Source organism: Apteryx mantelli, chromosome Z (genome assembly GCF_036417845.1).
Source record: "Apteryx mantelli isolate bAptMan1 chromosome Z, bAptMan1.hap1, whole genome shotgun sequence".
In the NCBI taxonomy this organism is placed as follows: domain Eukaryota; kingdom Metazoa; phylum Chordata; class Aves; order Apterygiformes; family Apterygidae; genus Apteryx; species Apteryx mantelli.
The window spans coordinates 76,183,736-76,209,896 of NC_090020.1; the positions used below are offsets into that span (position 1 = coordinate 76,183,736).

Sequence of the window (26,161 nt, forward strand, 5' to 3'; positions counted from 1 at the left end):
ATGACTTAACATGGACAAGCTGTTTAAACTAGCTGATATAACAGTTCTGTACCAGCTTTATAATTATTATTATACAGCAGAACAGTCCAAACAGAGTTTTTTCTAAGAAGCAGGACCCTTAACAACTAGACCCTTGCATTATTATTCATCGTAACCTTTCACTATCTAGGAACAATGAAAAGGCTTTCATTTATTATTGGTGTGCAGAAATTTCATGTTCAGTTCAGTGGGTTTCTCAGTAATCCTCAAATTCATGTCAGTTACGGATTCATCAGCCTTTCAGACAGCTGCCTTCCTGTAGTTAAGGGATGCAAAAGTCTTACGATCTAATTAGGAGCTATAGGACTCTGCTTTACACTGCTATTTCTCCTGATGAGATTATTCTAGGTGTAAACCATTTTCATTTTATGATGTACAAATAACTCCATGAAAGAAGGTGATGCCTAGAAAGAGACATCTCTGCAAAAAAGGGGGGAAGCAAATGATCATGCATGCTTAGAAGGAAAAAAACCTCAAAAAACAAAACAGCTTAACAAACAGAAGCAGTCACTCAATTAAAAACTACAAAAACTATATACTGAAGGACACAGCACAGCCTACTAAACAAAACTGATGTTCATCTAAGTCTAATATCTGTCTCTTCCCTGATAAGGCCAGAAGACACTACAGGGTTCATCTAGCCAAGTGTCTAAATAAATAAGTTGTTCCCATAGCTGAATGTTCCTCACTGTGACACATCTGTCCTTCTCTCAATCTGAATTTGCTTAAACTTTGCTGGACCTTGTGATATTTTTATCCATCAGGTAAAAGGACTCTGATTACTACTTCCCATTCAGGCACTTAGAGACTGAATCTGTCGCCTGCCTTCTCTTTGGTAAATAGACTGGGCATCATGAATCTCTCAGACCCAGAGTTTTCCCTTTTAGTCATTCTCACAAGTCTTCTTTCTGAATTTCTTCCAACTTCTAAAACACTGCCCACCCAGCTTAGACCTTATTGAGCCAGATCAGCACCCTGTGACCATAGCTCATTTTCGGTTCCCCAGTAGTCACTCATAGCTCTATGGCAGCACAGCAGCACACAGGAATCTAGGCCACCCGTACCTACATTGCTCAGTGACCAGAGTCAAAGCCCTTGCCAGAACAGAGCTTACTCATAAAGCAGCTAAGGTGGAAAATCCATCTTTTCGCATGGATAGTCACTCTTCTAACTTTCTTCAGGCAGGTGAGTTTAACCACAGTTTTTACTGAGGAAACTAAGAGCTTTTCTGTAACTCTCCTGCCTCACAGAATACTTGATGCCATTTTCAGCTGCAAATTTGCAGGACATTTGGCAATGGCCTGTAGCTTAGCAGTTACTCTACAGTAATGCCACTCAGTTTTTCCTGTGTTTCCTCAGTTGTCCTGCTTGGACAACACAACCAAGTCCAAGCACTAGGCTCAGCTTTGCTGAACCATGCAATACATGCTGACTGTGCAGATGGAAACTGCAATGATGTACTGAAACTGCTCCTCACTATCAGCGATATGCAATGTGTTTTGTTCACTGTGCTCAGAGACTGGGATAATAGCAAGAAACACTTGCTATTATCCCACGGAAATGCTGCATATCCGGGACCCTACAAGGTATGAGCAAAGTTTATTTGTGAAGCAGATCTGGCCTGGAATCTGCCATTTGAATAGCCCTGCCCTGAAGAAAAACGTAGGTATTGTACATGCTGAAAACACGGCTTGAGGAAATACAGAAGTTTCCACGTTACACTTGTGGGGGGCTCTGAGCTGGACTAACGCCTGCTCTCAGCACGACAGCAGCGCAGCTGTGACAGCACGACGGAGTGCTACAACACTGGCTGAGCCGGGCAGCGCTCACCACGGGGCAGACAGCCTAGAGCCTCCTCTGCCTTCCTGACAAACACAGGTCTGATGATTCAGCATGTTTCCAGGCCTGTGGAGCCTGGAAAAGAATAGCTTATCTAGGGCAAGGAGGAACATTTCAAAGAAATAAATGTCAGAAAATTGCTTCTTCAACAGAAAGGAGGAACACGGTAACGACTGAGCAGAACAGCTCCTTACCTCGTGAAGGCAAGTGTACTGAATATGATATGGAGCCACCTTCTCCTCCCCTTTGATCTCCACGCTGATATGCAGGCGGATAGCCCCAGACACCGCAGACTTATCTGTTCTCTTCTCTAGAAGGAAAATGCATCAGCAATTATGTGCATTTTTCACATACGAACGCAGCTATCTGGGGGTGTCAACATGGGAAAAGAGACTGCTGGAAACTCAGGCTGAACTCGGGGTCAGATTCACTGCAGAGAAAACTGACTATGACTTCTTTTTTCTTTTTCTTTTTTTTCCTTCAAAACATTAAACACTAAGTAGGCCTCAGGAAAACAACTGCCATGATACACTCTCAGGATGACACATCTAGCTACCACTATGCACATTTCTAGACATAAACTAGCCTTTCTGACACCAATTGTGCTACAGGGTCCCTAGACTTGGACTCAGTCAGTTGAACTGGAACTACCAAGGAATATACTGCAAACCTCTCCACACTAAGGCTCATATGACAGCAGGCAAGGGAATTCAGCATACATATCCCATGGACAGCTAAGACAAGGTTTTCACCAAGACTAGCATTAAAATGCCAGCGTGCCTGGAATATGCTGCTCAAATCCCTTTTTAAGAATAGGGTTGACTGATGAGGAATCTCTTCCTGACTTCACCATGGTCCTGAGGCTCCTGAGAATTGCTGATGCTGTCTCCATCAAGTAAATTTTGCATTTCCTAGGATTACTGTGCCTGTCAATTCAGCACCATCTGGTTACGCATCATTTTTTCCTTCCAAGTCCTATTTTTGCCACATGAAAAAGGCCTCAACAACTTGCCAGCCCAGTGCAGTGCACTAACAGACTGGTAAAATTTTTACGTCAGCCCAAAAAGAAAGAGCACAGGATAGGAAATATTCCTCCAGCATCAGTAGCGTCCAACCCTGTGCCAAGCATTCACCCACAGTACTTTCCGGTGCCTGTAGGGAAATGCTATACTGCACTTCTCCATTTTAGCTGGGACCAAAGCCTTGCAGCACATCCACCCTTGAAATCATCTAGGCTTCCCAATGCTCCCAAACACATGATACTTTTTCAGTCCCAAAGCCCCACTCACCAAGGTTGTACCACACATCCATCTCTCCGCTCAGCGTACGAACTTCAATGATAGTCTGTCCCAGGAAATCATCCGACTCGCGTTTCAGCCTCTGCTTGACGCGAGACTTAATGTCATCATCTTCATCCCACACTCGCACCTTGATTCGGTCAGAGGAGTTATGGCACTCACTGCGAACAGGACATGTGATGTTGAAGAGTGCAAGCTTCAGGTGTCATTTCTACACTACATGCTTTACATTCATTTTGACCTGCTTGTCTAACAGTAGAGGGATGCATAAACATAAAATTTAAGTAATTGCCTATTTAAATAAAAGGGTAGCCTTTGATTGGAATCGCATGACAACTTTTTGATGCATTCTAACTGCTCCTATGACACAATGGATACCGCACATCTGATAGAGGCCGAATAAGAGGGCCCTGCACTGATTGCAACCACCAGCTTCAGACTTGTAAGTGGCTGCAGCTCTCCTGCTGTTCCTCACTCCCAGCATCGGCTCCCTGAACTCATGAATCATCTTCACTGTTCTCACTTTTTCTGCTATGAAGCACATAAAATCCCAATGATAGCTAGGCTCATGCATCGACCTGCACACCCCAAAAAGAGCAATGAGCATCTCATTAGTTTCTGATATCCTTCCCCACCAATGGTCTCATGTTACACTGCAAGCATTAGGGACTATTTCTGTCTGTGCATGTGTAGTGCCTAAGAAAGCAGGGTCCAGGTCTATGACAAGGGCTCCTCAGGTTCTCTGCTAATAAAAATAAATAAATAAGTAGCTCAGGTGGAGATAGTTCTCTTACTTCAAGATCCTCACAAAGCAATAGTGTATTAATGTACAATACATTACAATTGGATGATACAAACACTGCCTGTGCATGGGAGGATGTGGTGGGATACAGCAGTTGTAACAGAGTTGGTATTTAATTCCTGGAATTGATGCTGCCTATTATTCACAGCTCAGACTGATACTTGCTCTGTGCCACAGGCAGGTCAGTCAAGACATTTCCTTTAAAAAAAGCAGTTTATCGTTTGCTGAATCTGCACCTTCAGCCTAGTGCACAGGAAGAATTCGCAGCCTCCCTCCCTGTGTAGGTGTTCAGATACCTTTTGTAGACACAAACAGGCTCCTGGATAGCAGAAGTGGGTAGAAGGACCATATAATAAGAGCTCTGCTCATTTATAGGCCACACAATACAATAAAGCAATTTGAATGCTCACACGAGACCATGACAAGAGTGATTACTCACCATAACCACTACAAATGTCTGCCTCAAGGAAATAAAACCTATGAAAACAGGCAACTTCTGCTGAAGGCCTGTTTTCTAGCCTTTTTAACATGCTGCATCTGTTGCTTAGCAACAGGGAGAAGGAAGAAATGGGTCAGAAGAGATCTGCTAAGCCTGGTCAATAAGATGTGACAGTGACTGGCATTTGCATGCTCCTTACCAAGAAATCTTTTGGGCTCCTATTGCCACTAATGTGATTCAGGACTGCTTAACAGACACCCAGGCAGCTCCTACAGATTTTTTACAGCTCAAAGGAATACCTGGAGATTATATGGAGAAACTTTGAGGCAATTCCAGACGGTTCTGACCACTGCTCAAGACTGTCCGTGCTCCCTTCCTTTTCTATGCAATACAGGAGTATATTTAGAATACAGAAGAAAGAAGGTTCAGTGTTTCTCTCCTGCCTTTATTCTTCCCTTCCTCCTCCTCCACTTCAAGGATGTCCTCCTTCAACAAAACCATGCAGCAAACAGTCGCGAGCAGGGAATGCTTGGACAGTTGCTCTCTGTAGCTCTCAAACTTATCTGAGTGCATTGCCATGTCTACAGGCAGCAGAGCATAAGCACTTAAATCCTCTGTTCCCAGCGCAGCGCAGTAATGTACGTTTTGGCAGTACCTCAAGAGGCTCAGTGTTCAGAGATATATGGATGCCTAAAGACACAGATTGGCACAGTGGCATTTACAAAGCACCAGCAAGTTAACTCCTGACTCCTTCAGACCTCACCTTCTGGTGCTCCAGTTCTTCATTACGACAGCTTCGATCTCAGTTCTTTGCTATCAATGGTCAAAACTTCGCACCTTCATTCAGGAAAGCATGCAAGGTGTCCAGACATAAATCTGCTCTAGGTGCTCCTGCGTGCACGTCCCATGCTCCTGGAATGGCCGACTGCCCTCCTTCACCTGGCCACAGCAGTGCAACTTGCTGCGAATGGCCACAGGAAGCTTTTAAGTAGCATTTACTGAGCTACTGAAGTTTCCACTTTACCATGCATTTCTCTGCCATTTTTAAGAGACTTCTCAATTCATATTCCTTATGCTGTTCCTATGCCAGAGAGAGTGCCTTATCACTGTTTCACAGCAGCTGAAATCCTTAGGCTGGTGGCTTACCCTTCAAACATCACCATTTATAAGTCTGTAGGAACCATAGTCCTTGTTTTCATCAAAGCAAGACGGTTGTGTCAGCATCAGTACACCTTCCAGAGAGCAGCCCAAAACAAAACCATGAACATGTGGGGATTTAGGCTTGTTAACTGATAACAGGCTTGATAACTAATGAAAAATATTAGCTTTCAATTTGTGACAGAATGATAACAACTCAGCAAGACTGTTGCTAGAAACTTGCCCTGTCATAACACAGGAGACAGCACATTTCTAAAAATGCCTGCCCTGCTTGCTGCTACCATTTGGTGAAGTCTGATTTTCTAAGGATCTGTATGCACACATATGCCCATCTGGTCCCTCTTGTATGATGAATCCCCACAATTTTCACAAGAGGAAGCAGACAGAGGAAATGCACCCTTATATCCCACCACAAGGAAGAAATCACGTATGAGTTCAGACACACTTCAGGATAGTCTGATGGCCTGAAAACCAGGCTCCCTTCGTTCTGTGGCCCAGAAATTTTCTCCTTCTCTGTTATAGCCATAGTTTTTTGATGTTTTCAGTGATGCCTTTTTATATAAAGAAGTTACTTTGGCATGTCAAACTACCAAGTAAGGTAATGTTTTCAGGAAATAGCACACAAAATTTGCAAAAAAACCCCAAACCAACCCAAACCAAAAGAAAAAAAAAAAAACACCAAACCAATAAATAGTGAACTTGTTTCCATGAAGTTTTTCTCCCTGAAGCCAGTGGTTGCAGGAGCTGTGGAACTAGCAAGGCCTGGTTCTGCAGACTTGCACCCTATTCCACCCTCTACCTCCAGCTTTTCTGCCACTTACCCCTTTAGCTGTCCCCCAGCCCCAAACCATGAGTTCCCCACACAGGTTTCCAGTGCTTTCAATACTCTGGTCTTTTCCCATGCCCCAGCTGCCAGCTGGGGTGAGGGGAAGCACAGGAGGCTGTTATTAATTCTGAGCTACACACACAGTGGCATGCTAACTGCTGAATATTCATTACAGCTTCTCCCACAATGGAGTTAATAATTTGGGTCTTTGTAATCCAGCTCCAATTTCCACACACACGCACACACACACAACCCCCCCCAAAAGTGTAGAAACTTATTCCTAGGTTCGAGACCTCTGCCCATCTGTAAAGTTTGGTAGAAACTGGCTCAGAAGTTGTCAGGGGTCTGGGACAGAGCACGGCATATCCGTCTTCTCCTCAAGAAAGTCAGGAGAATAAAAAGGAGAATTGTCTAAAAATGACCAGAACAACACTTTCAAGCCAATGATTTGTACTCTGAGGTGGAAAAAAGACAATGACAATTGTGCTGAATTTGTTAATCAGTTATTGCTTGTGCTAATAACATTTGCAGGATTGTTACTCAATCTCTACACTGCAGGAATACTAATGCCAAATGAAGTCATACATCAAAGTTGTAGCTAAACAGAAAGTTTGTAAAGTTCTACAAAAAGAGATACAAAGGTATACCTATAAAACTGTGTGTCCAGCAGGTCACAAAGTGAATTGCAATCAAGACCATAAATTTAGACCATGGAGAGTGCCACAAAGGAAACTAAAGCCTTCTGGCACTATTAGGTCACTTCGATGATTCTACACTCAGGAAGAGAAAGAGAGTCAGGTAAATACCGTAAGGGCTTTTCCAGTTCCTTTTGTATCACATCTGCATGGACGTTTCTTCTCAATCAATTTCTCATCTCAAGAAATGTGTTAGCAACAAGTTAACTCAGCAAGATACACCAAACCATCAGTTTCAATCCACTAATGCTGCAGCACAACCTACGTTTTACATGTATAACATGCACTGCACAGATTAGAAAGGTGAGAAGCCAACACAACCCTATTATTCAACATGCCCGTTTCACATAGAGACGTTTCCTTATATTTTGTTGTGTTCTCATATTTGCTGTCTGAAGAACAGGAAAGCCCAGAGGCCCCAAATGCAATCAGGACTCTATTGTGCCTGGCAGCTCACAGCAAGGCAGGGCTCCCTGCACTCCCTTGCAGAGCTGACAGTCTAATAAAGACAAAAAGCAACAAGTAGGCACAGCAAGAACAAACAGTTGAAGTGCGGGAGCAACAATATTTTGCAGATTTGGAAGTAGGTCAGTCAAGCCCAGAATTAAGTAGCTTTGCTGTGCTCTGATATTAAAAAAATATTTATGTCCAGAGCGCCTAATGAATATTTCTACAGCCATATGCTGTGAGCAGTTTCCATTCTGCATCATGGCAGACACAGCTCTTGAGGAGGGACTGTAAAATTTCACAGTCCAGAGCAAGGGGACAGTTCATACAATGCTAGAGACACATAAAAAAAGTGCAGAGCTGCTTGCAGGAAGCATGGGGGGGAGTGCAGGAGGTGGGAAAATGCAAAGGAGAGAAGTGCAGACCAGCAGGAGTTCAGGACTTGTCATCACTTCAGTTTCTGAGGAGCAAAGCTTCCAAAAAAAGCAAAGCAGATTTCTGGAAAATCAGAAAGGAAGGGGTAGTTGTACCATCCAGTATGAGGCAAAAAGAGCCCAATAAAGAATTATAACAACATACATAGAGGAAGCAGAAAAAAGTTGATGTTGGGAAACGATCTGGCTGAAAAAGCAAGATGATTTGGATGTGGTTCAAACAGCAGCATCTTGAAAGAGCAGAGTCCAATTTGTAGGTCTGTTATGGCCAACTTCAACAGGAAAGGAAGGCAGAAAACTTCTAAGGACTGCTTAATTTTTAAATAATGCCAAGACTCCTCTATCAGGGCAGAAAGAAACAGCGGAGGAGACACTGAAGGCAAAATCAGAGAGGCAAGAGAACCAGGGTAAAATGTGGAGCAGCTTAGAGGTTAAGCATGACAACACAGGCGCGTATGCCCTGAAATCCAGCTGCTGCTGTCTAAGAACAAAGAAATGAATTTTCTGTTCTTATAAGCATGAAGCTCTTTTCTTAGGGGAACAAGTACAATCGTTTTGCTGTTACCCAACGCTACAGCACTGACTGCACAAATTAATCGTGCAGCTCTCCAAGCTACAAAGAACAGATAAAGCGATTTGGAGCGTTACAGCTTTAGCTACATTAACTCAGCTTCCCAACAGGCACTTGCTGCAAGGCATCAACTCTGCGCTCAAATCTGGGTTTCACATTGGTCACTGAGCAGGGAAACAAGCGGGATTTTATCATACTGCCAGTTTCATTATCTGCAGTGCCTGGAGAATACAGAAAGCAGGACAGTCTGTATGGCCCCCACCATGCAATGAGCAAAGGCTGAAGGTGCAGCGTTTCAGTGACGTTTATAAACATAGTGGTCTCAGAAAGGGCAGTCTTAAAAACAGCTCTGGAACAGTCACATATAATCACAGTTTACTGAAAGATGCTGAGCTTAGTAACAGGCTCAGCTGCCGAAAGGAAGATTGCAGAACCAAATAAACTTATGGGTGACAACCCAGTGGTTAGCTATGAGGTAGGTCCATCCCCAAAAGTTTAGCAGGAATGTATATCATCTGCGGCTCTGCATGTCCTAAAAAAAATATTGGTTATCTACTAGCAGCAGGCACTGCATTTATTTTAACTCAGTTACTCCTCTGCAATGAGGAAATAAACATGCTTTTTGAAAACCATCCAGTGACAATGTAATCTGTTTCAGGCAAAGGTTTCATGCCCACCATTCATAGCGTCAGACACAGCTGTATTCAGACAGGACAACTTCAATAGGATATTATTTTAAAATGAACGAGTCATTTTGTGCCCAGGCCAAGAAGCCCTGCACAGTCCTGTTGGGAACAGCTAACTTCTAGCGCTCATGCTCATTAAAGACTGGAGCACTTCTTGAAAAAAAGGCATAGACTAGCACCCTCCACCGAGCCCAGGGCTTTCCCTTTAAAGAGAAACTCTGTCTTACAGACAAAAGTTTATTCTCCTAAACATTGTCTACCATTGCAACCTGTTCAAATGGATGCTAAGCTTCAGCCCCCCCCTCAAAAAAGTCTAAATGAAGAATTAAATTGCTTAATTAGATTGAATAGCTTGAAAATATTTTCTATCTAATATTACTGGGCTGTTTCTTACAGAAGTGCAGATCTACCAAAACTTTTAAGTTCCAACAAGTTTTGTGAAAAGTTAGTGCTAGATGGAGCAAAAAAAACCAAACAAGCTGCTGTATCAGGGCTAACTGGCTCACATGTGCCGATCAATCCAGACCTGCAACTCAGACCCAGTTGCAGGCATGCTCCGTGCTGTCTTCTGTCCAGCCAGAGAAGTCTACAAGGCAAATGAAGGAGTTCACCTATAAGCCTACTCATCATACCTCCAGGGAAGGGACCTGGGATTTATTGCAGAAGATGAATGGGATGTAAACCCCATAGTGCATGCTCACAGAGCGACTTGCTCTGCATTGCAACCATGGCTGGGATCCCCCAACAAGGCTTCATCTTGCCAAGCACCACATATGCAGAGTCTGTGTCAAGTCTGCAACACTGAACTGAGCAGAAAGATCAACTCCTTAAATTCTCTTAAGTCTTTAAATTCCAATGAAAAGATTAAAAAAAAAATCTCACTATAACAGGACATTTCCTAAAGCTAAAGATGTAACTATACCAAGAGATAATTTTCAGAAAGAAACAAAAGGACCTGCAAATCACTTGCTCAGACAACATGAATATGCTCCAAGATCTGGTCATTAATCTAAGCAGACACCTGTAGTGACGTAGGCTGGTAATGACCTAAATAATGCAAACCCAAAGTCTTTTCAGTTTTGTCTTTTCTAAAATAGGGTTCTAAATTTGGATTTCCAAATTGGGGCAAACATACCACAATATTTTTTCTAAAAATATATAAGAAAGGAACAAAGTCATATTTAAGGAGGGGTATTTAAACTAATATATTTTTCCACCCATCATTGTAAATAAGCACAGAAGAACTATTTGAAATAGGTTACTGCAGCCTTAAAAGCAGCTTAAACCAGTTTTAAAAATTTTAATAAACTTTACTGAGCCTGTAGAAAGTATTATAGTACTGACCTATATATAGACTGCCTAGTTCATGTTATGGATTACAAGATCAACCCTATAATGTCTGATACAGACAGGTTTCTGGCTCTGTATTCAGCCTTTGAAAAGACACTTGAATTGTGATCAGTTATAAAGACAACCGGCACCTAAGGAATACCAGCTACAAACAAGGCTGTCCAACAAGCCAAACAGAAAAGGAACAGCAATTACTAACCCATATATTTATCACTGCCCTGACCTCTCTCTACCTGTGTATCTTGCACCCCTTGAAATGTTTAATTCTTTTGAACACCAAACTTCTCATGTCTACTGCAAGGGAGGCTTTTAATAACTACCACCATTCCTTTCTCCCACTGTGATAAATCATGTCTAAAAAACAAATCAAAAACCCTCTGCCTAACTGACAATTTCTTGATTGTCCTGACAATCTGTTCTTTAAAAAAAAAAAAAAAAAAAAAAAAACCTTGGTAAGTAATGGGTATATTTTTGGTCAGCGTATGTTGACTTAAGTTTCCATTTGATTATGGGGAGGAGGAGATTTCAGTAATTTTAAGAGCTGTAAGCTGAAAAAAGATCCATAAACGCAAAAAAGAAAAACGGGCATGTAAAAGACCTGCAATGCATACGCTTAGCTAAACGACTCTCCTTATCTAGCATAAGGTGAGCTTTGACATCCGTTAATGAAATGACACATTGATTCCAGTGCTGAACACACTCCAGCCACCAATCTGGATACCGTGCTTATTTCCTTCTCCTCTTCCTGCTACTCCCAAGGCCATTAAAATACCCACCCAGATATGGACAAGATATAAAGTAGCATCAACTCCAGTGCCCAATTATCTACTGAATCACGGACATGGCCATAAAACTCATACAGTGGCACCATGAGAACTGTGTCATTTATCATGTTGCGCTATCTATCTTTAAACACAGTATTTGTTGAATTTCCTAAAATTAGAAGGGAACACACAGCAAATACCATGGTAACTACTTGGCATGGTAAATCAAGGTCCTTAAGGCTCCCACACAGATTCACTGCTATTGTGGCTAGAGTCACCCAAATGGCACCTAAGCCTACGTACTACTTACCAAGCAGTAACAATACCTTGGATTAAAGTAAGAATATAAAGCCAAGGGCTTACCAGCTCAAAATAGAACTGAGATTTCTCTGATGTTAATGAGGAGCTCAAAACTACTTTAAAAATAATTTTGTTTGTACTGTGCATTGAAAAGACAAACCTGGACTGACGTAAGCTTGATTTAAAAACACAAACACAAAATTTCAGTTTTCAGGGAGAACTCCCCTCCAATGAGTTTGGGGAAAAAAAAAAAAATCAGGGAATAGAAAAATGAGAGAGAGATGAAGTACAACAGAAGAGCTGACACACTGAAGAAAACAAAGATGGGTGCAATAGATTATCCAGAATCTTCAGAAGCTACTTGCTTCTTGGGTTTCATGTTTCCATTTTGAATTATAACAAGTTCTAGAAGTTTGATGGAACAAAACATTTTTCAGCCTTCTGCGCTTATTTGATATCTTAAAAAATTGTACTTCCAGCCTTTATTTTTGATTCAGATGTCAATACATTGCTCATTTTGAAAGCGGATAATCCCTCAAGTTATTGTTACCCTGGTTTTCCAGAATTAAGGGGGAGACCGGTAGCTTCACAGACAAGTGACAGACAGCTAACTACCTCTAATCTGAGCTCACAAATTCAGTCAAACACCAACACAAGCAGCAGGTCACAGAAAGCTTGCATAATCTTTTATACAAACTTTACTCTTTTATACTTCAAAGAATTTTGAAAGTACATCTATTATCCATGAAAGAGTCTCCCAGTTATCACTTTAGCTTTCTCTAGAAACATCAATATAAAAATATTCACAGATAGATTTTTTAGATAAACATAAAAAGTAGGAAAGACAATACAGACTGGTGTGCACTACGCATATTGTTAGAGACATCGGCCCTCCAGACGCACACAATATGCTGAGGACAAATGAAAGCACCATACATGATAGGTGGTGTGGGAATGCATGCTGATACAGAAGGTGTAAGTGTAGAAGTACAGATCATACAGAAAGGCAGAAGAGGGGTGAGAGCTCTTGGCAGAGCACTTACAAATAAAACTTCTCTTCCCAAACAGGGTTCAGGTTCCCAAAAATTGTTTTTGTCCTCTTCTTTGTTTTGCCCACTTGAACAGTGACGTACGGATCACTGGACCCAGTCTTGTCTTTGGCCTGCAGACCCTGAGCACACACCACTGGAAAGAAAAGAAAAGTGTTACTGCCACCCTCCAGTAAGACGATGTGTCTGCACGCCACATGAAGCAGCAGCTCAGAACACCCATAGAAAGAGGAATACCATTTCTGATGGGCCTCAGCTCACAGTGCATTACAGTGCCCGGGGTAGGAAGTACATCTCCACCTGTTTCCTATACACTGAGCAGAAAGAGATACAGTTCAGAGCAGATGCTCTTCCTCTCCATTCTCTCAAGCTTCACCCTGACTCTCTCTTAGCTCAGGCTCCCAAGCGAGGCCAAGGGAACCCATGCCCCCCTCACTCACCCGTGATCGTGATCTTTGCTGACCATTTTGAGGTGCCATCAAGCACACTCTGCTTCACTGTCTTCATCTGCTGAGCATGTGCCAGCTTGCTCTCGCAGAACACATCTCTGATCAAGTCAAAGATCTCTGGCTTGTTCCGCTCCCGGATCTTCATGCGATCCTTCATGGCCATGATGAAATTCTGGGTTCGGTCTTCCGCCCCATGCTTTGAGCTCTTCTCTGCTGCCCCTGTGCACCAGAAAGTACAAAATGTTCATCAGAAACATGCAAAGACAGAAAGTCACGTGCCACTGAATCTGGATGGCAAAGTCATGAGTTACCCTCCACATAATCCCTCTTGCTATTGACTTTTGTACTCAAACATCCAATTTCAACACACACACGCAAGAGAATCCAGACCACTCAGCGCTGGGAGGGGATAATGGAAGGGGGATTCCCAGACTCCTCTCTAATCTGGACCAGGATGCTCTCCTGACCATGGGCTTAAGTTCAAAACCCTCACAACTGAGAAAGACCCAGAAATCAGGTTCTCACTGTAACAGCAGCCATTAGTATGCCCCCTCCCCTCATGACCTTGCTTTGAATAAATAAATCTCTACTTGGGGAAGTGGCAAGAAGAGGACATAGGTCCTTCATTCCAAATAGTACCTATGAGCTTGTCTCAAGGCTGCACCTCAGCACCAGAGAAGAGCAAAAGTTCAGATGGACCCATGTGCACAGCATTTTCTACTGATTTGCTCCACACAGCTCCCATTCAGCATGGACTCACTGCCCAGTGTATGCCCAATTCTTCTGCCTGGAACCACCCTGTTTGGATCAGGCATTAAGCTGGAGGCACCTGAAGTACCTCCCTGGATCTCACTCTTTATTTTGTCAACTTGTAAGAAGCCAACACAAAAAATCCATTATTGGAATTGTGCAGTTATAGTAAATGTAACATGTAAGGCAAGAAATTCAAAAGTTAAAGACATGGACCATCATGAGAAAGGGGTGCAAGTACAGTATCTAGCAGCTGGAAACACAAGAGCCCAGAGTAGGTGTCTGTATTTCACAGGTATTCAACTGTAACTGGAAAACAGAGGACTCTGGTCATCTGTATATCTCTTAAAACACTAAAAAGTCCATATAATTATGAGATAAGAATGCTCCCACAGCCAATTATTCCCTACTAAATTATGCTAGTCATGTTCACTGTCGGATTTCAGCCACAGACTATTGTGTCAGATATGAGGCACACATTACTGAAAGCATTAACATGAACTAACAAGGTAGACAAACCAGGGTGTGAAAGGAAAAGCAGAAATCCAAGACCACACACAGTCTCTCTACATTGTCTGCAGTGATTTCAAGCTGTGATCTTAAATCAGATTTGGTGAAACCACAACAAAAATCCTGTGAACATATTCAACCATCATATTTCGGTTGTTTAATCTTCTTTTGGTTTTTGTTTTTTTTCCCCCTGGAATAGCTTAATTAAAGCATTCTTCGTTTTAGAGAAATTATCTTCTGTAAGAATACGCATTAAAGCAGGTGCAAGTCTGTGCAAAGGCAGCCATCAAATCATAAAGATACCTAAAATTACTTTCCTCTGGAAGAAGTTGGCAAAGATGATATTAGGAACACCTTAATATAAGGCATTACAATTTTGCATATAAAAGAGTTTCAGCAGTTGGTGTCTGGATATGAATAAAGTTCTGTGAAACAAGTGCACGCTCATAAAGGACCCCCAGCAGCACAACATAACAGGCAGCCTTGTTAGCAGGCTCAACAGGGTGCTCAGTGACTAACATTGCCTAAAGACATCCATTTCTAGGACCACCAATCTAACGCCTTTCACCGTTGTTAAATTCACTTCAATGAAGAAACAAAACTCAATTATAACTTTCACCATCCAAATCGAAAAGAATAAAAATGCAGTTTGGAACAGACTGTGACAGCTGAAGTTTCCGAAGTTCATTAAAGATACTGCATACCAAGGCATGCTATTAAAGACTTGAGTCTAAAACAGGCCATAATTTTGCATTACCTGCTAATTATTTTTCATTTTACTTGCTAGAGGCTTGATGTTCAGTATTCCATTTAGCACAATAAAAAGGCATCTGAGAAAAGGCCCCAGAGTTTCCTGTTGTTGGCTTAAGATGAAATGAAATCAAAATACTGGAATTAATTACGCAGTCCCTGCTATCTGCACTCACTGGTGATCACGAATTAGTACCACCCAAAGTGATGTCTTGTATCAGACAATCATCCGGTTGTAGAGCCAACATTTATTAAAGGAATACAAAAGTGAAATGATACCAAGAGCTATACTTTGAACTTCAGATAAGAAGCGCTATTCAGCTTTAGGCCTTCTGGGACTGAGGTGGACTCTACTTAGTACATGCAGAGCTACAGAAAATTACTGGGAAACTGGGAGAGGCCAAACTGAACAATTTGCATTTCCTCACTGAAATTCTGAAATCTATAATGATCCACAGAAACAAACTCTGCCCTGCCCTTTTGGACTTCATAAAAATTAGGAACCAAATTTGAATATTAGGAGCTCATGTCATGCATGAGTGGGAGTGCTCTAATTCAGAGCCATTTTCTAAAGAAATTACTAGCCAGGCAGCTTGCAGATGTAAATGTTTTGCTGTTAGTCATCAAGATGGGCCCTGACTTAATATATTTTGGAAGCAGCACGGTCCATATTGTTGCATTAATGCAAGCACTCCAGAGGCACCAAAGCGGCTTCAGGATGCAAACTTGGGCAACTGGAAGAATCCCAGTTAAAAGGATGCTTAACAACCACCCAACCCAGAGACCTTGCCCAGTGGGGCCACTCATCCAGGCTCGCTCTAAGGCCGGCAGCCATTTGTGGCTGCCTGGGCTGCAGGACATGCAGCCACTGCCACAGAGACCCCCAGAGAGCCCCCGCTTTTGTCCCCTTGAAGGCTCGCCTCTGCTTCCCAACTTTCCCTGGTAACCCCCCATCTCCATCCATGCCACTCCCCGCTCTGCCCAGGCAAGTGGGCTCAGCTATTCCTCCGCTGGGAAGGCCCCTCCTTTCCCTGCAGAGGCTACCCCTGATCCAGAGTGCAAAAGCCGGGACCAGGCAAATAAGGCAGCCTATTTAACAACACAGACTAATAGAGTAAAGAATAGACAAACCCTCTGTCACAACACCACACCCTTTCCTCCTTTTAACACCTGCTTGTTGGTACAAAATCTCCACAGTTTTTAAAATAAAGATCATGAGGGGTTTAATTACCTATAATGCATGGGAAAGAAACCCAAAGTATTTCACTACACTGGAAGGCAGAGAGTGCTTTTCTTGCTGGTGGACTTGAGATTTGTTTTCATTCAGCTGCAAAAAGGTGATTTGGGGCCAGTGTAAAGGCTCAGCTTTTCAAGTAGTTCTGTAAATGACTATGGAAAGGCTGAGGAACATCCAAGTACTGTGTATAGGAATATACAGTATCATATGAATGGTACTGGGCTTTCCTTATCTCTTCCTCTCTAGGAATAAATCATGAGCCAATTTATGACTGGAAACAGAAAGGAAATAAGACTATATTGGGACTGGTATTGATACAGCTATTAGTAAACTGCCAGTGCTGTTACCTTATGCTCTGACAGGAAAAAGTCAAGAAAGCAACATTGGCAGGATAGAAGACAGCTGTTCAGTAGGCGGATAATGCTTAGAAATTACATATTCCTGAAACTTAAAATAGATATTCAAGTTTCAAATAAAGGTATCCTTCCTCCTTCTGTGCAAATATTTTCCTGTACAGGATTCTGGAAGCAAACAAGTATTCATCACCATGGTGCTTTAATCATCATTTGACACAGAAGCCAAGATGTTTATCACAAGAGTGACTTATCCATCTTACTAACAGTCCACCTTCAGAGCCAGCCTCTGCAATTGCAACCTGTTCAGAGTGTAACACACGCAAGTTTCTCATTCAAAAAGCACAAAGGTAAGTCCTGAGTCAGAAAACTCTCTGAAGAACTCCAGAAGTGAACCAAAGTCCCAGGGGCCAAAACAGTGCCAAGCAGTGCATTCAACAATGCAGCCGTGATATTTTGCATGAAGTTCTCCAGCTTTGTGACTCCAGCACGCCATAAAGAACAAAAACCCTTTCAGATGCACTAGCAAAGACATACAGCTAATCACACACAACACAGATTTCCTGTTCAACAGCAATTTCAAGCTTGAGATCTCAACTCCTCATTCTCAAGAGCTCCAAGGAACCAGACTTGGATATCCCAGGGTTATTTCTTTTCTCAGGTTTAACCGTAATCTACCAAGGACTAGATTAGCAACATTACAGAAAAACAAGACACACCTGCAGAAGCAGAATACTATTGTGTCTCAAAAGCTAGCCCAGAACCGTGCAAGCCCCTTTTACTATGATCTTGCTATTATAATGTCCTTCTTTCCACTCTCTTCATAATTCTGCTACACCCACTTCTCTGCATCTGCTTTCTTCGCATCCTACACATCCATCCTCAGCTTTAATCTTTCTTTAATACCAGCTTTGCCCAATCATTGTCCTCTAGTCAGTACTATACTGGTGCTCAGGGCAAGAGATAAAAGCACCCCTTTTCCAAAAGCTTGCCTGCTATGCGGATTCCCAAGAACACCCCTCCATTCATTTCCAGCCGGGTAAGAAAGGATTGGAACCCCACAGCGGAAATTTCAAGTACTCCCAAGAATTGTTGAAGACTAAAAAGAGAGCATCTTACCTTGAGCAAGTATTTATGACCTTATAATAAAAGGTTAGTTGTCCCATCACCACAATAACACCTTATAAATACTTGCAATAGAGAAACTCAGACTTTTTAATCCTCTTGGAGCAACAACCTAGTGCCAACAGAGCCATAAACCAAATGGCTGCAGTACACATGCCACAAGTAATTCAAGCTTAGTGCACTTCAAACCACCAATTCATGGAACAGCCTTGCTGAACTGATCTGCAAGACATGTCCCATCACAAAATACTGGAGACCAAACAAAAGACTGCTGAACCCGCTAGGCTGAAAGTGGCAAGTTTTGCTTTCTTTCTAAAGGAAATTTTAGATAAAAGTTTCACACCCTTCATCTCTGCTGGGTGTCCTGTCTTGGGTGCAATGCTTCCTGGAGCAGGAAATATATTCCAAACACATTCTTAATTGCTTCCTAGACAACTAATGTTTTGAGGCAGTCTCACAAACAAACTGATGAGCAAATTAGCTTTAATACAGAAATAGCACCCAATTTTGCCCAAATGGATTTTGTTTCAAATTGCAACAAAGCAGTGCTGAATTTGAGTATTTTGTCACTACAGTCCCAGACATTTGTTTACTCTATCAGATATTCAATTTCTTAAAATACAGAGAGTAAGAAAAATGCTTTCAGAAGAAATAGCCAAATTTAACTCTAACAGATTTGGGGAAAGAGATCTTGTTATTTCCTAGAGAAAGTCAATGAAGTATAGAAGACAGAGTAACACGACATCCTGATTCTAAGGAATAAAACACCGAGCGTCTACCCAAAATTTCAGGGCATAATCGATGGAATTTTATTTGTGACCATCCTGAAAATTCATTTACTCCAGTGCACGATTTTCTGGAAGACCTATATAGACTTAAACGAAGACACATCCTGAGACGTCAAGGCATAATCGATAGAATTTATTTCTTACCAGCCTGAAAATTACTCTAATGCAACATTTTCTGGAAGATTTGAATAGACTTAAGTGAGGATAAAATGTGAGAACATGCTTTTTTATACTGACAGCAATAATAAAACTTCCCTGCTGGGAAGAAACCTCCTCCTGAGTTTAATATACAAAACAGTTTAGTCTCAGATTTACTGGATCTCTAAACTATTGCTTTTCCTTACATAAGTTTCTTTTTCTCATTCCTCAAGCACAAGCTATGTTCTTCAAACTTATATAAAATTAATTTAATTTTTCCATTTTCTTCTGGCCTTGTGGGTTCCAATTAGAAGATTTTTAGCATGAACATGCCAAAGCAAAGAACACAGTTTTCTGAAAAAGCTTTTTAATAGATTTCTAGTATCAATAATAAGTGTTTTCCCAACCCAGCAGCACATCCACACATTGGTGCCACCATCTTAATCTCCCAGGACTCTCTTTCCTCCGTCTCTTCTGTCTTTTAATCACACAGTACCCACCTCCAATTCCCCTCCTGTCTCCAGCCCAGATACGATACCTGACACACTCACACTGGCTGCCTTATAGCCCCAGCTCACAGTCTGTCTTCCCTGCTCTGATACTGGGCAGCTTTCAAATAACTCTGTAAGTTTTGCCTAAGTGCTTCACTAGTTTTGAGCCCAGAGCGCTCTTCCTCTCCTTACCTTCAAGACCACGTGCTGGAGTATCTTGTGTTTAGCTTTTGAAAGGAAATGTGCAAAGCAAATATCTGCAATCCTGTGAATAAGATAACAAGTTCTTATCTGGTGCTTTGCTATACATGAAAAGCAGTGTTGTTGCCAGTTGTTACTTCTACTCCATAGAAAAGCACACAGACTACTGTCATCACCACATCCCACAACCCATTGCATAAACTGATTTAACTCCAGCCAGAGATTAGACAACCTGCTCCTATGGTTATTTTTCACAGGCTGTTCCAGAAACTCCCTACTCTCACCATTAAAGTCATCTTCTAGCTTCCAGCCTTAATTTTCTTACAGCAAATTTATTCCATTTTTTGTCTTTTGTAAACATTAGGATTAAACAGACCATCATCCTCCCTGCTGTTTATGTCCCTCTTCCCCAACATAGTTCAAGCATAAACAACTTCAAAGACAGATTAGACCAATTCACAGAGCCATCACTGCTGGTCACTGAATATAGCATCTACTGCTTGGAAAGTCCTCAAGCCAGGGATAGCTGTAAGCTGGGAGAGCAAGCCAGAGATGTAGGAGCTCTACACTGAACATCTAACATCTCTGCCTAGGGCTCCACAACATCCCTTTAGAAACTCAATATTGGGACAGACCTAATATGGCCATTCTTAGCTTTCTGAAATAGCATCAGTCCTGTCTTCGTCCTGTCTCACACTTCCAAGCTGCTCTTTTGAAAGGTTAACACAAACTCCTATCTTCCTCTTGAAACAGTCCACATTTCCCCCATTACCACTGTACCCCTTCCAGTACCCGCCCCAGTCTAAAGTAAGCCTTCTTGAACATAGATGGCCAGAGCTGCACTCTGCAGGAATACATCTCCCCTTCATCATTAGCTATTTCTTAAATTTAGTTTTCCTTCTACTGTTTTTGACTTCATTACTTCTGCTCTGCACAGCTGAATTACATCTACTTCCTCAAGGCTGCTGGTGCAAACCTAATTTTCCTCTGCTCTCTGTATCATTTTGCCATACTGAGATATCACAGCTCCAAAGGGAACATTACTATATCTTGGACATGCATCTGAAACAAACCTGGATGCACAGATCAGCAGCTTTTCATCTCAAAATGCTGAAAATCCTCAGTTAGCAGAGGGTTCTGGTGACTCCAGAAACCAAAAACTAACAAAGTTATCCTAAGTGACCCTCTATATCAGATTTTGTCAGGAACTTGAATTATGGCTTAATTTCATTCTCCTGAACCAAATGAAATCCAGAAGCCCTTTGCTTAGGCACAAAATGGTCACAACAAAGCCAAGTTGTCAATGATGCAATCCCTTAAATGCTATAAACTGTAAAGATCACCTTATGGCCCTTGAAGACAAATCAAAAAATGCTAAGCGACTGAGGAACAGATACATTTCACCTATATCAGCCGTGTCTGTAAAATAAGCTACTGCAAATGGCCCCAGTCCTAACTGTGACTTCTTTAAAACTCTGCATACATGAGAAATAAAAGCGTAAAGAACATCTGTTTGAGGTGTCAAGATAAGCCATAAGAAACTGATGACCTAGAATTCATTGGTATCCCTTGCTGGATCATCCAGCCTAACTTTCCCAACTAACTAAAGTCTGAGACACGTACAAGATTTGATTGTTTAGATTCTTATCACCATAATTTGCAATAGACTGGTATATACTTCACAAACTTTTCCGATTACTTAGACTTACTCTATCAACCTGGAACAGCAGGAAAAAAAAAAAAAATCAAAGAGAAATGGCCCCACCTTCCTACTCAATATTTAACATGCATGGTAGAAACTTGTATTCCATTTAGAATAAGATATTTTGTTCTCAAGCATGAATATAAATTAGAGACAAAATCAAGAAACTGTTTTACAAGCAAATAAAAATAATCTGATTAAGCAAGGTGCCTACCAAATTAATATTTTCTTTTTATTTTTTAATCAAGTCTTTCTATTGCCTGTGTTAGGTTTCATTTATTCTGCAAGCTCACAGCTCTTTGCCCTCTTTGAAGGGAGGGCTCAGGTTTTAAATGCTGCAGAAACAACAAAATAAACCACAATGGTACTAGGAAGATGAGATACTGCCCATATGCTCAAATGACACCTTCCTATCTCACCCATCATCTATGCTGACTCAGCCCTAAATCTCTAAGGTGATTCAGCTAGAAGGCTCTCCTATTTAAAAGGTAAAAAGCCTTGCCAGCTTGCACTTGGTACAGAGAATCTCAGCTAAGTCCATGGTTTGTATCCCCTCAGCAGGAATCCAGTGCTGCTCTGAAGATCTTAAAATCTACAGCAAAATGAGCTGACGGTAAAAACAAGCAATTTGCCTGGGAATCCAGGACAGGATCGACAGAAGAGAAGTCAGAATATCCAGTCCAGTACCCTATCCATCCAGTCCACTTCCTCTCATCTGTGCTGGATATGCTAGTAAACACCCCACCTGAGCTGACACAGAAAGAGATTAAAGACATTACACAGGTCAACCCCAAAAAACAAACAGATGAGACAGAGCCAAGAATTAAACTACTTCTTTTTTTTTTTTTTTTGTTAAAGCACACCAAGCACAGTCTTGCAAATAAGTTTGTCTGTGTCAGTGGAGCTGTCCATGTCCACAGAGTGAATGGGGCAGTTTTAGCTCAATGTCACCTTTTCAGAAAATATGCAGTCACTTTAATAAAAGCATTTTCACTTATCACTAAGGTATCACGTATGCAGCTAGAAAAGGTGTAGAAACACCTTTGGAAACAACCACACTCCACTGCACCTCTCAAGACGGAGCACAGAAAAGTCACTACTCACTCTGTAAGCAGTCAGCGTTGAGCAAGTCTTGGCACTTCTCATGGCACTTGACTCCACATTCAACGCAGCGCATTCCCTGCCGTGCAATGCCCCACAACAGCCCTTCACACTCATAGCAGTAGGTAGGAGTGGTGGCTGTCCACACTTCAAAGTTGTGTGGGGTTGTACAGGAGATGGGGTAAATTAAGGCTTGCAAAGTCTTCTTATAGACATGAGATTTCTAAAACACAAGAACACACGAACCAACATTCAGAAAGGTGACTGAATCTGTTTTCGCTGGTTATCACATGAGTTTTAAGAGAAAACTCATGAGTGGTGCGATAAATCTACACTTTTGAGGTAGCCAAGTTTAGCAAACTTTTACAAGTGGCAGTAGAGAACACCCTTTCAAAAATGATTTTGCAGACATTTTAAAAAAAATGGAAGAGGAAAGAACTAAGGTTTGTGGACAAGGACTACCTTGCATAAAGCAGGTTTCACACAGTATCTCTTATGGTAGATAGCACAAAAGGAAATGATAAGATTCTATTTTCAGGATCGTATTTGACACATTAAATGTTATTTTTTGTAAGTATGTTTGGTTTCTTTAAACAAATTAAAGAAGAAGCTTTGCATCTATATTTTTAGACATCTGTGAAGCTGGCTGTACATCCCAGAGATCCAAACTCCTTTAATTTGCTTACTAAAAGTTATCAGGAGCCAAGCAACCCTCCCACTTACCAGCTCTTCATCCTTGAGAGATGTTCTAGTGGCCATTGCTGAGGTAATTCCGGCTTTCCGGGACTGCACCAGTGACTAAGAAGGGAGAAAGTTTGTTATTCACTACCAATATTTAGAAATGCTTTGGCATTACATGCACAGAGATGTGAGCAAGGGGAGAGCCTGTCACTCCAAAATGATACTGAACCAGCAGTCTATTACATTCAAGTTGGTTTCTTAAATGATGGTAGCCCAAACACCAGAAGAGTCAAAAGCATACTCTGAAAGGTCATCAGCCAGTTTCCATCTGTCCACAACCCATCTTACTCTGGCAGATTTTAGTTTTGTTTCTTTGTACCAACCGTAGACAAAATCTGTGTTCACATCACCACTTCCGTGTTCTGGTAGCAACAGCAGCACTGCTATTGCCTAAGGTCATTATGTGGGACTTGCTTTTCTGTATTTAACTTCATTCATCAAAAGGAGATTATTCCATCAGTTTTATAACATATCCAACACTCCCAAATGTGACAGTGAAAGGGATACAAACAGGGTGAAAGAGAACAGAGGATGGGTAGGGAGGACACGTTTGAATGTGCAGCATGTCACATTCATTGGCCATCACTGAATATAATGAACAGCATTTCCCCCCAAAACTGCCTCCTTCACATCACATCAGTGCTGAGCTCTGCAGCCGTGCAGACTGTACGTCACTGCCTTTGCAGCGCCTAACACTGACATTCAAAGGATTTCTTCAGCAAGCCACTCCAACTGGATGAAGGCAAGAAGGAAATAAGAGCTAGAAACATCTGCATTCAAGTCATCATATCCTAACGGAAACCTCCATCTATGCTCTGATTTATGCTGCTTGAAGGCAGACTGAAAAAGTTCATTCCATCAGTGATGTGGTAGGACAGCATACTGAATATGCATGCACTGCAGCACTGCAGGTTCAAAATAAAAAGCAAAATAATGGAGGGAAAAATAAGGTAAAATAATTTTTGTTTCTGGTGAACACTTGGTGGATAATCTTTAACTCCACTTACCATGGCCTGTGGAGAGAGAGAGTGAAAGCATACAAAAGAAGTAACACAAGTTAATGCCATCATTGCAGAGACTTAAAAGATACAAGCAGTCAGTAAAACACATACCAGACTTCCCATGCATAAGTTGGCAGAGAGACTTGTATGTTATCTCTTCACAGGAATCACAGGACATGGAAACCTTGGTCTTGCAGCTCTTAAACCATTTCTCCCAAGTGCAAAGGCACTGCTTGTGTTGAACACACAGCCAACAAAAAACCAGTTCATCCCACAGAAGCCTTATCTCACCGTATCACACAAGCATATGAAATTTGTCCTCATTATTTGTTAGGTTCTTGTGCTTCCTCAGCACAGAAGCCTACTGGCAATATTGCAAATTACTTTCAAAATCCAAGCACATATGCTCAGTTTATCTACCTCCTGAAATTCTGACCTTCTGCTAAGTTTCTAAACCTCACATGGGCATTATAATAACCATTCCCAAAGTCTGTGATTTTTAGGAAAACATTTAAAAATAATGCAGGCCTACAAATAACCTGTTTAGCACAAAAAGGAAAAAGACCATTAAAAAGATCTTAGTCCACCAAATCAAATCTCATTCTCACGGAGATTTTTGCAACTCATAACTCCTTACTGTAAGAACTCATTTAATTAAACGGGAAACCTACAACTTCTGAGAGTTGAATGAACATTAGCACGTCAAATGAACATTAGCACATGTCACAAAGTAAAGCCATTTGCACCAATGACTATATCTGCGGCAGAAGAGAAGTCTCTTACCAGATCACTGACAAGTGGAATTGGCTTTTTTTTGCGTAGATCAGGCATGCTATCGATGCCATAGAGACCACCCGCAGGCCTGGAAATTCAGGAGAAAAAAGGGATTAAAAATCTCACCAGCAATAAGATACAACAAATAGATGACCAAACAGCCTCCTTAATAAATAAATTAATTAAATTAAATAAATCGGTCTCCTTGCTAATACCAATAATCAAAAAGAACAGAAGGACCTGACCTTTATAGATGAAAAATCAGTTTCTCTGCAAATGTAAATCAATAATAATCTACTGAACTGAAGTTGTTGCACACTTTAAAAAAAGAAAAAAAAAAAAGTCCAGTTCTTTCCAGTTCTTAGTGCTGAGGTTTGTGCTCACTCAGAACAGACTGGGCACGTGCTTACAGAGCATGCAGAGCTTCTTGCTTGCTGCTGCCTGCACGAGGAATGAAAGTAGCCTTTCCCCCATGGCTTCTACTAGGCATGGATTTGGCAAAAACTTACAGAAGAGCAGAATCGCAGATCTGTGGCATTAATTCACGCCACAGCTTAGTCAGCAGTAGCTGATTCACGCGCTTATGCTTGGAGAAACATTTTTTGTTCCCTAGGAAGAGCTCAGTTTATAGTTTACTATTGGCATTGAGTGTCATGTCAGGAAAGACTTTGGAAACTTAGAAAACATGCTGGCCTCAGTCTTTCTCTGCTCCTTTCGTTTCTATTAAATCCATCTTGTGTTTTCTGTTCTGGGGTTTTTTTGTTTGTTTGTTTTTTGAGAGGGAAAAAATGCTTTTCTGGAGAAATCAAAGCCAGACAGATTTGAGATTATGCTTCAGAAAGTGTACAGTTATGGTAAAAGCAATTAAGCATTTATCTTCCTATATGCAACAGATCTTTCTGCCGTGCATCGGTGGATGGGAGGGAGCATGTCAAAGTGGATCAGACCTGGGACAGTCTCCTGCTATTCTTCATCTGAGTCTAGGCCAGAATATACTTAATCCTGGCCCTCAAAAAAGGAAAACAAACAAACAAAAAAAACCCCTCACGTCTGAGGAGAAAGGAGATGATGTTACGAATTCCAGCACAGAATAGAGAACTGTGCTCCAAGATGGACAAGGATGTCACAGCACAGCCTAGCTCGAGGCTGTGACCAAGAAGAAACCAGTCTATTATATATAGAAACATGCCACAGTGCTATAAGGGTAAAATTGACTTTTTTGAGGGGGTGTAGGAGGGTGATATGTGCAAGCCACAGCTGAGCAACAGTCGCTGCTGGTTGAACAGCTCTGGTGGGAAGGCACGTAGTCACGTGTAACACCGTGAACTGGGGTTTGCCTCTGCATGCAACATT

The 26,161-nt window shown here is 41.6% G+C and overlaps 1 protein-coding gene across 1 annotated transcript in view; it reads right to left on the bottom strand.

Annotated features, from left to right (window-relative positions):
- UNC13B (unc-13 homolog B) overlaps positions 1-26,161 on the bottom strand; it is a 106,857-nt gene that overhangs the window by 63,660 nt on the left and 17,036 nt on the right. The window contains exons 3-10 of the mRNA XM_067316455.1: positions 24,818-24,896; positions 24,041-24,046; positions 23,016-23,090; positions 22,296-22,515; positions 13,138-13,365; positions 12,692-12,833; positions 3,168-3,337; positions 2,073-2,188 (exon numbers count right to left, since the gene is read on the bottom strand). Coding sequence (XP_067172556.1) covers positions 2,073-2,188; positions 3,168-3,337; positions 12,692-12,833; positions 13,138-13,365; positions 22,296-22,515; positions 23,016-23,090; positions 24,041-24,046; positions 24,818-24,896 — 1,036 coding nt within the window. The remainder of the gene's footprint in view (positions 1-2,072; positions 2,189-3,167; positions 3,338-12,691; positions 12,834-13,137; positions 13,366-22,295; positions 22,516-23,015; positions 23,091-24,040; positions 24,047-24,817; positions 24,897-26,161) is intronic.